At 36.1% G+C, this 13,370-nt stretch overlaps 1 protein-coding gene across 2 annotated transcripts in view; it reads right to left on the bottom strand.

The window, feature by feature from the left end:
• The window catches only part of tnfrsf19 (tumor necrosis factor receptor superfamily, member 19), a 17,726-nt gene extending 4,356 nt beyond the window's left edge, over positions 1 to 13,370 (bottom strand). For both annotated transcript variants that reach the window (XM_083548437.1, XM_083548438.1), the window contains exons 1-5: positions 12,814 to 13,370; positions 12,260 to 12,344; positions 11,823 to 11,933; positions 5,236 to 5,414; positions 4,347 to 4,432 (exon numbers count right to left, since the gene is read on the bottom strand). In XM_083548437.1, coding sequence (XP_083404563.1) covers positions 4,347 to 4,432; positions 5,236 to 5,414; positions 11,823 to 11,933; positions 12,260 to 12,325 — 442 coding nt within the window. In that variant the 5' untranslated portion in view covers positions 12,326 to 12,344; positions 12,814 to 13,370. The remainder of the gene's footprint in view (positions 1 to 4,346; positions 4,433 to 5,235; positions 5,415 to 11,822; positions 11,934 to 12,259; positions 12,345 to 12,813) is intronic.

The following is a 13,370-nucleotide window of genomic DNA, read 5'->3' as shown; positions in this document are numbered from 1 at the left end:
CTCCCACCATGCCATTACATATTAGAACTCTGCCTTCTGCAAAACCATACGCCTCATCACTCTGAGCAAAACTGGGGAAAAACCCATTTAAATTACATGAATACTTTTGTGTCGAGAATTCAGCCAAACAAGACCAGTTAAAGCAAGGTCACGATGTTTAACTGACAGCATAATTTTCCTTTCACATGCCCTAGAAAAATGCACAGACTTCTTTGAAAAATTAAAATAAATTAACATCTCTCAGTAAAATATTTATGGTCTCAGAAGGCCTAGTATATCATATAAGACATGCTTGATCTAAAATGAGATATTTCTAACAATGTGATTAATATGTTTAATTCTCAAAAAGAAGTGAACTTTGCCCTTCTCACCAAGGTTTATATTTTTTTTGTCTCTGTAAAGGCCATGACCGAACTGCACATTGTCTATTCTAACCCGATAAACCGCTGCTTGTTTCTCTGGCTGTTGCACACCTGCACCATAAGAACTTATCTTTTCATCTTCTTTTTTTTTCCCCATACAAGCTTTAAAATCTTGTTAATATTTTAGAATGATTAGTTTGTATTCCTCTTCATAACATAGACTCCTTTCATGTGGTGTTTCCATCATTTTGACCACCTTTAGTGTTTCAAAGCATTACCCATTCGATAGAGAAAGATAAAGTCCTTTGAAGCACCTTTGTGTGAAAGTATGGTCAGTATCTAATGAGGTTAAATATTAACCAATTATTTATTTAAGGGAATTTCAATGGATGCACACAACCATTCTTTATTTGCTTTTAAACACATTAATCACAGAGTAAATTTGGGCTTGGCCTGTTTGCAAATTCAAACACTTTTAACACAACACTATAAACAATACACGATCTGTTCATAAGTAATATGAGGTAGAAAATTAAACCAAAAAATATATATATATATATATATCATAGTCAATACAAAATATTTTAGAGTTTATACTCTAAAAGCAAAATGAATAAAATGTATTTTATATCCAAAAGACATTTAATGTATAATAGTCCTCAGATGTTTATTTAAAAGATTAATGTTAGATAAATCATAAAGTGTGCATCCTTTCTCAGTGTTATTTTAATATAATAAAAAATGGTTGCTTTTATAACAGACTCTAAAGCTCTGGACAGGACTTATTGCTACAGGGAACACCCGCATTTTCATTCTAACTGGAATTGTTGTTGTTTTTTTAACATGTGACCTCCCAATAACTTTTCATGTGAAAATGCAAAGAAGAAGAAGACAATAAAAATGCAAAATAATTGTATTTCTATTTCTCTGTATTAATTGAATTAAATTAACTATCTTATAATAGCTGTCAATACATGCCTTTTTTATTATGCAAGCTACATATACTATTTGTACAAAAGTACTGGGACACCTGACTTAGCACACAATTGTATAAGATGCCTTTACTTGAACAAGGAGACCCTAACTTGTTCTGTCATGACAATGCCCCTGTGCACAAAGCCAGCTCTATATAAACCACACTCCATATCTAGTGGATTTTCCAGGAAGAGTGGCGGATATTATTACAGCAAATGGGGACTAAATGTGAAATGGGATGTTTAAAAAGCACATGCAAATGCTATGGTTAGTTGTCCACAAAATTTGTTCATATAGTGTTGCTCATACTTCTAAATAATCTGCTCTTAATATGAATGTGAAACCATATCAATACAACACTAACAGAATGCACAACCAGTGAAAAGTACTATAAGTAAAATAATGATGTGGAAAAAAGGCAGATAGATATGGCCAGGAACATATGACGAAAATGAGAGGATACTAAAAGGTTTTGTTCATTCACTGACATTGGAAATCTTTGTCTATTAGGAAAATGTGTGCCTATCAAACCAGCTTGAAAATGACAGACTTAAGTCCCTGTCTCTGTGCCAGAAAATGTACCCCGCAGATGTTGTGCTTCCCACAGATGTCTCTCTCTCTCTCTCTCTCTCTCTCTCTCATTCTCAAGCTACCTTTACCCCCTGTTTCTCTCTCTCTCTCTCTCTCTCTCTCTCTCTCTCTCTCTCTCTCTCTCTCTCTCTCTCTCTCTGCCTCCTTCTCACTCTTCAAAACCAAACCTCTCCCAGTGTTATCAGCTCCCACACAGCTGCAGCAAACAGACAAAGGCTGGCCCATTGAAGAGATCTCACCTGCTGATCTTATCAGCTGGCCTCAATGCCAATAGACTACTCCTTTTGATATGTGCGCTGCGCTTGTTGACTTTGGAGAATGCCAAACTCATGCACATGAACTTGAGGTTGACAACGCGGACAATTGCTGGCCGAGCAGTGGAAGATGAATATGACACTTCACTCTAAATATGAATAGGCAAACCATCTCTGGTCCATTAATTGCATAACATACACATATTTGATCTCACATTTGTATACATCGACACATGTGAGCATTCTATACTGTGTTTTCAGTTTACAGCATTAGTATTTTACCATTATTTCATGTCAAATATTCAATGGAACGAGAGAAAAAGCATAAGCATAAAGCATAATATTTCGAAGTATAAAGGTCTCTCTTGGAGACATTTTAAATACGCCAAGAATTTAAACAACCAGAAAAAAGAAGCATAATGTTTTCCAGTCCAAAAGAACATTGTTGTACATTGTAATGGTTTCCTTGCTTCCAGCTATCAAGGCCTTTGTGAACTAAATCAGGTGTGTTCAAGCATGAAAAACAAATCTAAACACAAATTACTTCTCTAAACCATATTCCAAAGGTATTAAATCATATCTACGGAAAAAATCTTTAGAACATAATAATCTCAATGACAGGTGATGCCTATTTTCATTACTGTTACCTTTTATCAACTTAAACGCTGGTCTCATGTGACTACTTAATCTGGTGTAACATTGGTTCATATGGCTAGACAGGACAGCTGGAGAAGAGCCTTGCCAAATATTTAGAGTTCTCTCATGACAAGAAGAGACAACAGCAGATGCAATACATTTAAGCAGCCAGAAGAATCCATAAAATGTCTCTCTGTTTTCCTCCCCCTGTTCCTGAGACGGAGAGACTGGAGTGGGTTCAGATTTATGGTCTTCTCTAAAAACAGGCCTATGTACACAGCTGTGTGCTAGCCCCAGGCCTGCATGCTGTGATTAAAGTAATCTGGTCTTTACGTTTTCACCTCTTTTCGTCAGATATCAGGGCTGAAAAGTGAAGAGGTTGGGCTGTTGTGTGTACACCCGTGTGTACAGGTTTTGCAGGGAGAGCCGAGATATTTTATTTTTGGCTAAGAGAAACATGGGAGTCTCTGGAATCTTGCATGTGTGAAGACAAATTCTCTCACAAATGCGTATCTGGTTCCTTGACTACATTTTTCTATCAACCTCTGTCAACACAATGAGGAGTTATAAGGTGTTGTAAGAAATAGCTTACACAAGTTCATTACCAAGAGCACTGCGGTTTTTCCCTATGCATCTGACAGAGTCATGCTAAACCTGGCTCAATTTCACTCTCTCTCACACACAGCCAAAATCTTCACAAGAAGCAGCTGCTTACTTCGGAGCCTTCAGGAAATCACACTCGATTATGAGGACATAGCATGAAACTCCTGTATGCCTAGCAACGAAGGACATTAATTCCACACTGTAACTGAGTTATGGTTGCAATGAGACTCATTAATGTTGCTGAATTATACTCTAGAGAATGAATAAATACTTTTACTGTGTAATCACATATTTTGTTTTTATATGACTGATAGGTTTCCTCTTAAAATGTATGCCCGATTGCCTACGAAACTAGCTAGCACACACAGCTATCTAATATCAGCACTTTTGCTAACTGAGAAGACGTTCACTAAACATCAGATCACAGTTAATGCATAAAAGCTTTTAATAATAATATGTCTTAAGCTAGTGTTTGTAGTCAGTCATATGTTGCTTATCACATGGTGAGAATGTTGAGAATAAATAATATCTAACAAAACACTATGGTTTTATTAAAATTATTAATTCACATTATTCTCTATGATGGCTCAAAAGAACAGATGACAAAAAAAAAGCGACATAGCAAATATAGTTACTGAGACTCTTTTTACATGTAAAATTTGATTTCAAGAATTCAAAGGCACAGTGATTTAAAGCCTAAATAATTTATATAGAAAATTTTCTAAGCATTTCAGGCTGTAAAAGTTTCCTTGGCAAGCCAAATAATAGCGACTGAGCAGATGATATAAAAATTTTCCATTTTCCGTGATAGTTTATGTTTCAGGACAATGGAGCAATTATTTGTGCAGATGGGACATTTTATGAAAATATCATCCTTAGAGATCAACTGGGAGATTTATAAATCAAGTTCTATGAGAGTACTTACAATGTGTCTCATAAGGCGGTGGTGGATCTCCACATGGGATACACTCCATGTCTTGAAATCCACTTAGCTTTGTTTTCCTGTAAAACCTGCAGTGTGTAGAACAGGAGTGAAGGAGTTAAATAAACATTGCGACAGACAGACAGACAGACAGACAGACAGACAGACAGACAGACAGACAGACAGACAGACAGACAGACAGACAGATAGATAGATAGATAGATAGATAGATAGATAGATAGATAGATAGATAGATAGATAGATGGATAGATGGATAGATGAATAGATAAGAAATAAATAATAAATCTTCCTCGCAGTTCCTCCTAAATTGTAACTAACTGGATGTAAAATGGGATATATTTAGTGGTAAGTAATAAAGTGACAAGAATCAACTGGAAGTCTAGTGTGACAAGAAATATTTGTACCATTATAAACTACTTTGTAAAAATGTCTAACATGTTTTAGCATTGGCTACATGTCTGGGCAATTCCCGTACTCTAATATCTAATGTCTGACCTTAACTTTAACCTCAGAAGGCTTTATATGCTTCACTAAAGCTAGAGGGTGGGTTCTTGACCTCAAAGAGCTTCTTAGAATTTTTTTTTAAAGAAGGCCCGATCACTTATACGACCACACAGTGCGTTGTGGAGCAATTACTTTTGGGGAGAACAATACATTTACATGATTCCTTTATTATATGTGGCTGGGGGAATTCCCAGTGAGCACAAAAATGTGAGGACATCTTTGCCTATGGGTTAATGAAATGGTTAGAACTGGATCAAAGGTTTTTAATGCATCTTTATGAAGACACAGAAAAGATGACTGCCCTTGAGATCCAGCCAAGCTTAAAAAATGTCAAATCAGGGCAGACTACCAATTAAGGAAGACTCACCCAGGCAGGCATTCACCACATACAGCATTGCTGGTGCTGGAGCAGTTGGCTTTCTGGAAGCGGTTTAGGTCAGCACAGTCAAGGCAGGGTTTACACTTCTGCGAACTTTGGTCCTCTTTGAAGCGGCTAGCCTTACAGGGCACACAATGGGCATCCTCTCCATAGCCAAAGCCACATTCCTGCAGGGATTAACGGAAGATATCCCACCGGTGAGAGAGTGCAGAGGAGGGAGGAATGGGGGTAAGAGACTACAAAAAGCATCAATGTGGACTAACAAGAGTCGGCAATGAAATAATGATCCCGGTGTGTGTGAGATCTCCAAACAAACAAAAGCTGTCCTTCTTTTCATACTCCATAGTACACTGGCAATAATCTCCCTGACTCTCTCAGGATCCATGGGCAGCCTTCTGCTCTAGGTCCAATGAAAGACTAGGCATTATAATCAGAAAGGCCCATAGGGATGCCTATTGTTGGTTTATTGTGAGGTCATTGTGTAAGGGTTTTTTCTGTGTGTGACCTCCCTTCATCTAAAGCAAAGTCTTTCTAAGAGGGAGGATTTAATCACTGAAAAGAAGGGAATGGTTGTTTATAGATCAGAGTTGACGTTATCATGTTTAAGAAAATCTCTGAGACTGATGTCTGATTATTTACTTTTAATGGCAATTCGCCTATAGCTGAAGTATTCCATGGATATTTTTATGGATATAAGAGCCATATTTATCAAGGGCCACAGAGGTAGAGTGCAGTTCGAGGATAGATAATGTTTGCTATATATGGAAAAACATGATATCTGGAGAAGCAGTTTTCAAGACACAGATAAAAAAAAACATTCACACTCTCTCAGCTTTAACAACACAATTGGGGTAAAACAAGTGGATTTAAGAAATTTACTTGTTCTTGTACACATATTTTTATGCACTCAAGAAACAGGTGTTGAAATACAAGAATAACAAAATGCCACAACAGAGAAAATGTCAACAACAGAATCTTTTAAGCCTGGTCAGTCAGATTTTGAAATCTTTCATCCGGTGTTTCTTTAATTTTGGTCAAGACGTTTTGTGATGAGACAATGTAACCAAACTCTGCTGGCTCTAAAATTTAAACAGATGTCTTATGTGTCTTGTAATCAGGCTCAATCCAAACAGTTTGTATCTGTCTGCTTCACAAAAAAAAAAAAAAACATAACAGGGTTTTCTAAAAGCAAACTGACCAGAATGAGTGTAAGACTTAGTCAGTTAGACAGTTGACAATTAATCATTAACCATAATCATGAGTTAGTTATACCTAAATCTATGGAATAGACAACATGAATGGTTGTAATACGATGACAGATATAATGGAACGAAGCATTTAAGTGGCTACAGTGTGAGAACGGTTAGCTGTTAATATAGCAAAAAATATATATGTTTAACCATGTTTTACCAATATACAATATTAATCACAATATTGGTGTAGAAGTGTCAATTAGCCAAGATAGTGTGGAAAAAGCATATTATGTACAGTGCCTGTAAAAGTAGGAAACACCTAGTCTTTTATAATTATTTTGAGACCTTTTGTTTTTATTGCAACAACCTAAGTAAAAGGCAAAAACACACAAAAATATGACAGTGAAATGTCAGATGACAGAAAAATGACATTTATGGCTCTAACAAAAAAAAAACTCATGCAGGTTTGAGAACAGGAGAGATGTTAGCAGACTGGCCTACATACACTGTCAACGATGGAGGTGAAAGATTTGGGCTGGTTTTGAAGCAGAGAAAGTTGGTGACTTATTCTGGGTGAAAGAAATACTGAATCAACATGGCTACCATTCCACACTTTAACACTATGCAGTTCCCTCTGGAATGTGACTAATTGGAACCGTCTTCACTATACAATAAGACAAGAATCCAAAGCATACCTCCAAAGTGTGTACACAAGTGTGTATTTTTTTAGAGAGCAAACAAGTCAGCTGGAGTGTTATCTATCATGGGACCTAAATTCTATTAAACTGCTTTGTGATTAATTTGATATATCCAACTAGTGAGAAACACCTTTGACAATTTTATAAGAGGCATGGCAACGTATTTCAGCTGAATGTTTGGAGAAACTAACTGCCCAGATGGTAAGAGTGTGTAAAGCTCTTATTCGTGCTAAAGGTGGATTTTTCAATGAAACTAATGTTAAACATCTGTACATTTATATATTTGTTTGGTCATAGTAAATCGTTATACCATTAAATGACCTAGTTTGTTGCCTTTTTCTCTTAAAAATGACGAAAAACTAGGTTTCCAGAAGGTTTGTTAAATAACCAAATAACCAAACACATGGTGGTGTGAGCAAAGTTAACTTACCACTTAAATACATTTAATTATTTTTTTAACAGCATGCCCTGGAGAGTTTTATTTCTCTTATACCACAGCCATTTGGCAGTGATTTTAATTCACCAATAAAAAAGAATGCGAAGTTGGGCTTTTTAAACATTTACAGTTTACCTTGTTAAATAGCTTGTGGCATAAATATTTGATCTGTATCAAAACTGTTATGCCACATTAGAGTAGAGTAGATTGCTGTAATTGTCATTTTTAATACTAACTTGCAAGGAAGAAAGTGTCTGATTTATGTCCTTTTATTGTTGTTTCCTTTGCAATGAATATAACCACATCAGGAGAGCCACATATTGTAAAGACTGTATTCATATGAATCATCATTACATGCCTATGGGTTAATTGCTGATAAAGTGATATAGTTTGTATAAGTAGGTATGGCTATTAAGTATATGGGTAGTATATTAAGTATAATAAGGTATGGCACTTGGTCTCTGATTCCATAACACTAAATGCTTTTAATGCATTCACAGGAAACTGAACAGTTAATTAAAATCATATTACTGAAAATGACAGTGGTTTCCATGTTTAAGTGGATTTAAATAAGAGAAAAGCAAAAGGGCCTTTGTGGCATGACATCAGTCAGTAGTGTTGTCTAATCCAGCTCCCCTTTCTCCAGTGAGAGTACATTTACAGCCTCACCACCACAGAGTTGCATTACACACACATGCTCATATATCATTAACTTGAAGGTCAGTGTCAAATTGTGGCCTTCTCTCCACCCAGATACTGTTTTCCATTCTGGACACACACAGGCTCTGAATGTGGGCACAGATTCCTGGCTTGTCAGATAGAGTAAACGATGGGAGCTTTGCCCTGAACTCACGCCATAACACCAGGAATCTGACATTTTTCAGCCTCTGCAGCCATGAAGCCCAATTTGGCCTTCTTGGCATGGAGTGGTCCAACAAAACAAACAGGCAGAGGTGTTAGAGCACAATGGCAGCTGTTGCTGCCTGCCTGTCCCATATAAGGCCCTTCTATTTAATGGGGAATTACAGCTGTACAACTGTGGAACAGGGCAGGAGGGCTGGACAACAAAGACAGAGGAAAGAAAATAAGCATAGCCCAGCTCTGTTTGTCGGCAGAGTGCCATCACTGAGGAGATAACTAGCAGCAGGTCTGGATCCACTCTGGCATGTCTTTTTTAGACCCTTCAAAAAGTATTGAGAAAGGGTTTGGACAGTTTATTGGCCTTCAAAATCAAAAGTTATGTGAAGGAATCTAGATATGGGACATTTGGCTAATGGTTAATTTGTAAATAATAGATACATTCCATAAAAAACAATATCATTTCATTCAAGCTGTTATGAATAGAAATGTTGACCAGATAGCTAAAAAAAAAACAAATAAATTAATTATTATAAACTTTTTTGTTATGTATATAATTCCACATGTGTTAATTCATAGTTTTGATGCCTTCAGTGTGAATCTACAATTTTCATATTCATGAAAATAAAGAAAACTCTTTGAATGAGAAGGTGTGTCCAAACTTTTGGTCTGTACTGTATATATATATATATATATATATATATATATATATATATATATATATATATATATATATATATATATATATATATATATATATATATATATATATATACATATAAAACACATGCTAAATGTCAAGATACAACAGAAATGTGTTCCAGCTAAAAGCCTGTTTCACATACAGCAACACCTATCAACTTAGAACAGCCTTAGCATTCTCCAAATCAGCACTCACAATATACCATTCTGCTCCTATCTCAAGATCTGATTTTAGCGAAGATGTCATGCAAAAAACAGAAAAGTAGGGCAATTGAAGTGAAAACTGGGTGAAGCATGAGCATGTTCAGACACACCAGTGTTTAAATGGCTTTTATTCAGGCCCTGGAGAATTCTCCAACTCCCTCAATTACTGAAAAACCTGTCAATTTACATGCCTTCTCAAAGAGCTTGAGGGTGAACTTTGATCGAGTCGCAAAGCTTTTTCTTTATTGCTTTAATTTTGATCTTAATCTGTCATAATGAGACACAATGATGTGTGAATTAAAGTAGAGCTGTGCTTTTAAATGGTTTTCTCTGGTGAATCTTTCGATTAGATGATTATAAGAACAGTGGTGCAAGAGAAATTCAAAAAGATGCAGCAATGAAATTTGATTATGAAAGATGTGATGATGTAACAGTTCTGATCAGAACATCTGTAGGACTTTGATGAACTACAGGTGGAATGTAAGTTCTTCCAAAGTTTATTCTATTTAGAAAAAAAAGGTTATTTGTATACTTGAGGATTAGAAACACATACTCTTGTAAAGTTCTTTATAGGACATTTAAGTGTTCCTCATAAGGGTAAAGAAATCTGGGAATCAGTATATAATCCAGATTATTATTATTATTATTATTATTATTATTATTATTATTATTATTATTATTATTATTATTATGACTGATAAAACATATCTACAATGATCATTTATTTTTCTATTTCATCATGTCTTATAGTGTTTATTCATCATATGCCACACACATCTGGTTATACTAAAATGCTCCATTTATTAAAGCATGATTCACTGTACATTTTGATCTGTTTACAATTACATTTATTGCCGAGGAAAACAGGTTCCTGTTATCATGTATGTGACAACCACCAAAAGCAGACATTCCCTCACCGGCCTCACTTTTTTTTTACCCTTTTGAAGTTAATTAGAGAAGAAAAATGCAGCTTTACCATGAAACTACAAATCCCACTGTCCTGAATACTTTGCAGTGCATAAAAAAAAAAGTGAAGGCATGGCTTTACCTCTGACTTACAAAGTGCTGACATTGGAAAAAATCTGTTTATGTGAAAAGTTTGCTTCCACAAGTCTTTACATAAATCCCTCTGTACGTTTTTTACTATAGAATCATTAACATATTATAAATTAGACACATTATTATGAACTTATGTGAACTTATGACTTGCAGCTAAAATGACTGTTTCTGCCTTGTTTAGAAAATGAACACCTTAGGATTATGAAATCAACAGAACTGTGGTTGAACTTACAATATCATTATGTAAAGGAAGTAGAAAGCTTGCATGGGGAAAAAAATAATTAATTCTTATATCTTTAATAACTGCTGATAATGGTAATAGTGGACCCAGCACCTATCTAAGAGACACACCCTGACTAACGCACGCAAGTCCATTACAGGACTTATCAAATTAGCATAGCTAAGCCACCTCCTGGCACACTTTTTAAATTTATGAGGAAGCTAGCAAACCCAGAGGAAACCCACACACAGGGTGAACATTCACCGAAACTTCACAAAAACCTTGCGTTGCCCAGGAGAAAAAACACATTTGGTTAAAAGAATATATAAAGAATCAAAAGAATAAAGCTAATTTTATAGAAGAGTTAATATTGATATAACATTTGTATCTTTATATTAAGATGCTTCCATCACTTTACTTATCTGCAAACCCTGCAGGTATTCCAGTAAAACAATTCATTTAACTTGGTCCTATAATGTACAGCTACAAGCTGACCACAGTTTAAAGTACACATTTGTACACTAAATGCTTTATGTCAATCTCATGTACTTTAGCTAATGTTTAAAGCTTGTGCTTTAACACATTAGAAAAACAGTAGTTTCTAATATAAAAGGCATTAAAAAAAAAAAAAAAAAACGAATCGAGTGAGACCCAGGCGTATGGGTGTAACTGTTAAAGCAGGTCCAACACATGTTTTATCTTCTCTCTCTTCAAAGAGGAAGCAGTAAATAATTGAGTAGGACTCACTATTCAAAGCATTGATATCCCCTCTCTAAAGCAATATTTTTTCTATTGGCCTATTACATAACTGACTCTTTTACAATAGCTTCTGAAACTTCATAAACCTCAAGACATCAATTTGGTGAATTCGTCTGTTTTTATGACCACTGTGCTTCTGTGGCTCCAGGACCACACAAAGCTTACACTTATTTCAGACATTTTCCCAATTTTTTTTTTTTTTAAGTATTTTGTTGTAAATTATCCATAAAGGGTCAAATGTGATTTGACAATTGTCTGAAGAAAATCTTTAGTTGTTGTACATTTAAAAACTGTCCATTCCCATGTCTTAGTCAACAGACTGTGATTGTTTAATCCAAAAGTAATTTGAAGCGCATCCAACAAGCAAATAAACGATTTCAACATATAACACGGTGTTAGCATCATGACATGATCCAGGACAAAAACCAGAGCAAAACACACCAAACCTTTGATAATTCTTGTCCGGCGTCACACTGCCTGCAGGCAAAGCAGTTCCCGAACTGATCCTTGTATTCCTGCTCCCTGCATGCTCTTCTTTCCTCTGCCATTATAGCAACCTGAGATGGAAATAAACACGATCTCCCATGGTTAAAAATTCCAACACTTCAACACAGCATATAAAAGCCATTATATGGATCATTTTCATGCTGGGCTAAATCCTAGAGGAATAACCTCATGACTCCTGCATCCTGAGTAGCCATCAAATACATGCTGTTAACACACACAACCAAAAATGAATCCATATTTTATTCAAATCTCCAAAACCCACAGCCGATTTCGGGAATTTGATTTATGTTTATTAACTTCACATGTATGTTAAAGGTTTGTTTCACTAGATAGCTGCAGTGTACATCAGGGTGTCTAAGTTTGGTGTGGAACGTACTAGTAATAAGTGCAGGAAAAGTATCTTCAGAAGAGGAAAGCGCCTGAGTCCTGATGCCAGAGTCATGCTGAAGTTCTCATGTACACTGTGAAATAAAAGTCATTAGAATTAGGCATGAACACAACTCCAATATGTAACCAAATGAATGTAAGGCACATGAAAGCAGAACATTAACAGCCTAAATATATATTTTTTTATTGTGCAAAATATGCATAATATTTGTTTGCATTAATAAAAAAATGTTCAGAAAGGTCCAACTGTATAAAAATTTCATTATCCAGGTTACAAAAAATTGTGAAAAAAAATTGTTTAGATACAATATAGGTCTACTGGAAAAGGGAAAAAACATGTCTTACTGAATTATAAGATTTTTTAGATGACTTGCTTTTGGACTGAACAAACTCGTGCCGACTTTTATAGACTACTTGTGACTTCATATATTCAATCACTAGATCGGAAAGTGTTAAGTTTGTAGTTTCATTGTATAAATTTTACATCATTCTGCATAAATGCTTAATTATTATTAGGATTAATGTTCTGCAGAATTCTCTTACCACAAGTAACAGTCTCTGATAGTTCAGGTCTTTTCAGTAGTGTAATCCAGAAGGAGTTTTCAGGGTCTTCATCCGCTCATTTCTCGGCGGCTTCTTTCTTCCCCAGCAGGTTGTGTGTGTGTGTGTGTGTGTGTGTGTGTGTGTGTGTGTGTGTGTGTGTGTGTGTGTGTGTGTGTGTGTGTGTGTGTGTGCGACGCCAACACGAGCTCCGTGTTCACATCAAAGACAGCGTGCCTGCGATCACACAGACCCTTGTAATCTGATCTGTGATCAGCGCGCGCATCAAAGCTTTCAGCCGATCGCGGAGGACAACGTGCGCTTCACGTTCAGCTCAGTTATGCACCTTCTCCCCCGAGTCCAAACCCTCCAAACAGAAAAAAAAATATTTTACAAGTGTGCGTCTTATAAGATCCGGGATCGTCCCAAGTGTTCGTGCGCTCAAAAAAATGAGTGCGCGGTGTTCGACGGACGGACGGCCCAAGCGATGATGCGCCTCTGAAATCCTCGCTCATCCGCGCGCTCGACGCGCCGCGTGACGTCACCAGGGAACCCTGCGA

This window comes from Silurus aristotelis (genome assembly GCF_946808225.1).
Source record: "Silurus aristotelis genome assembly, chromosome: 8".
NCBI lineage: Eukaryota > Metazoa > Chordata > Actinopteri > Siluriformes > Siluridae > Silurus > Silurus aristotelis.
The sequence above is the reverse complement of the archived record's forward strand: the minus strand, read 5'-3'. Positions and strand labels throughout refer to the sequence as shown.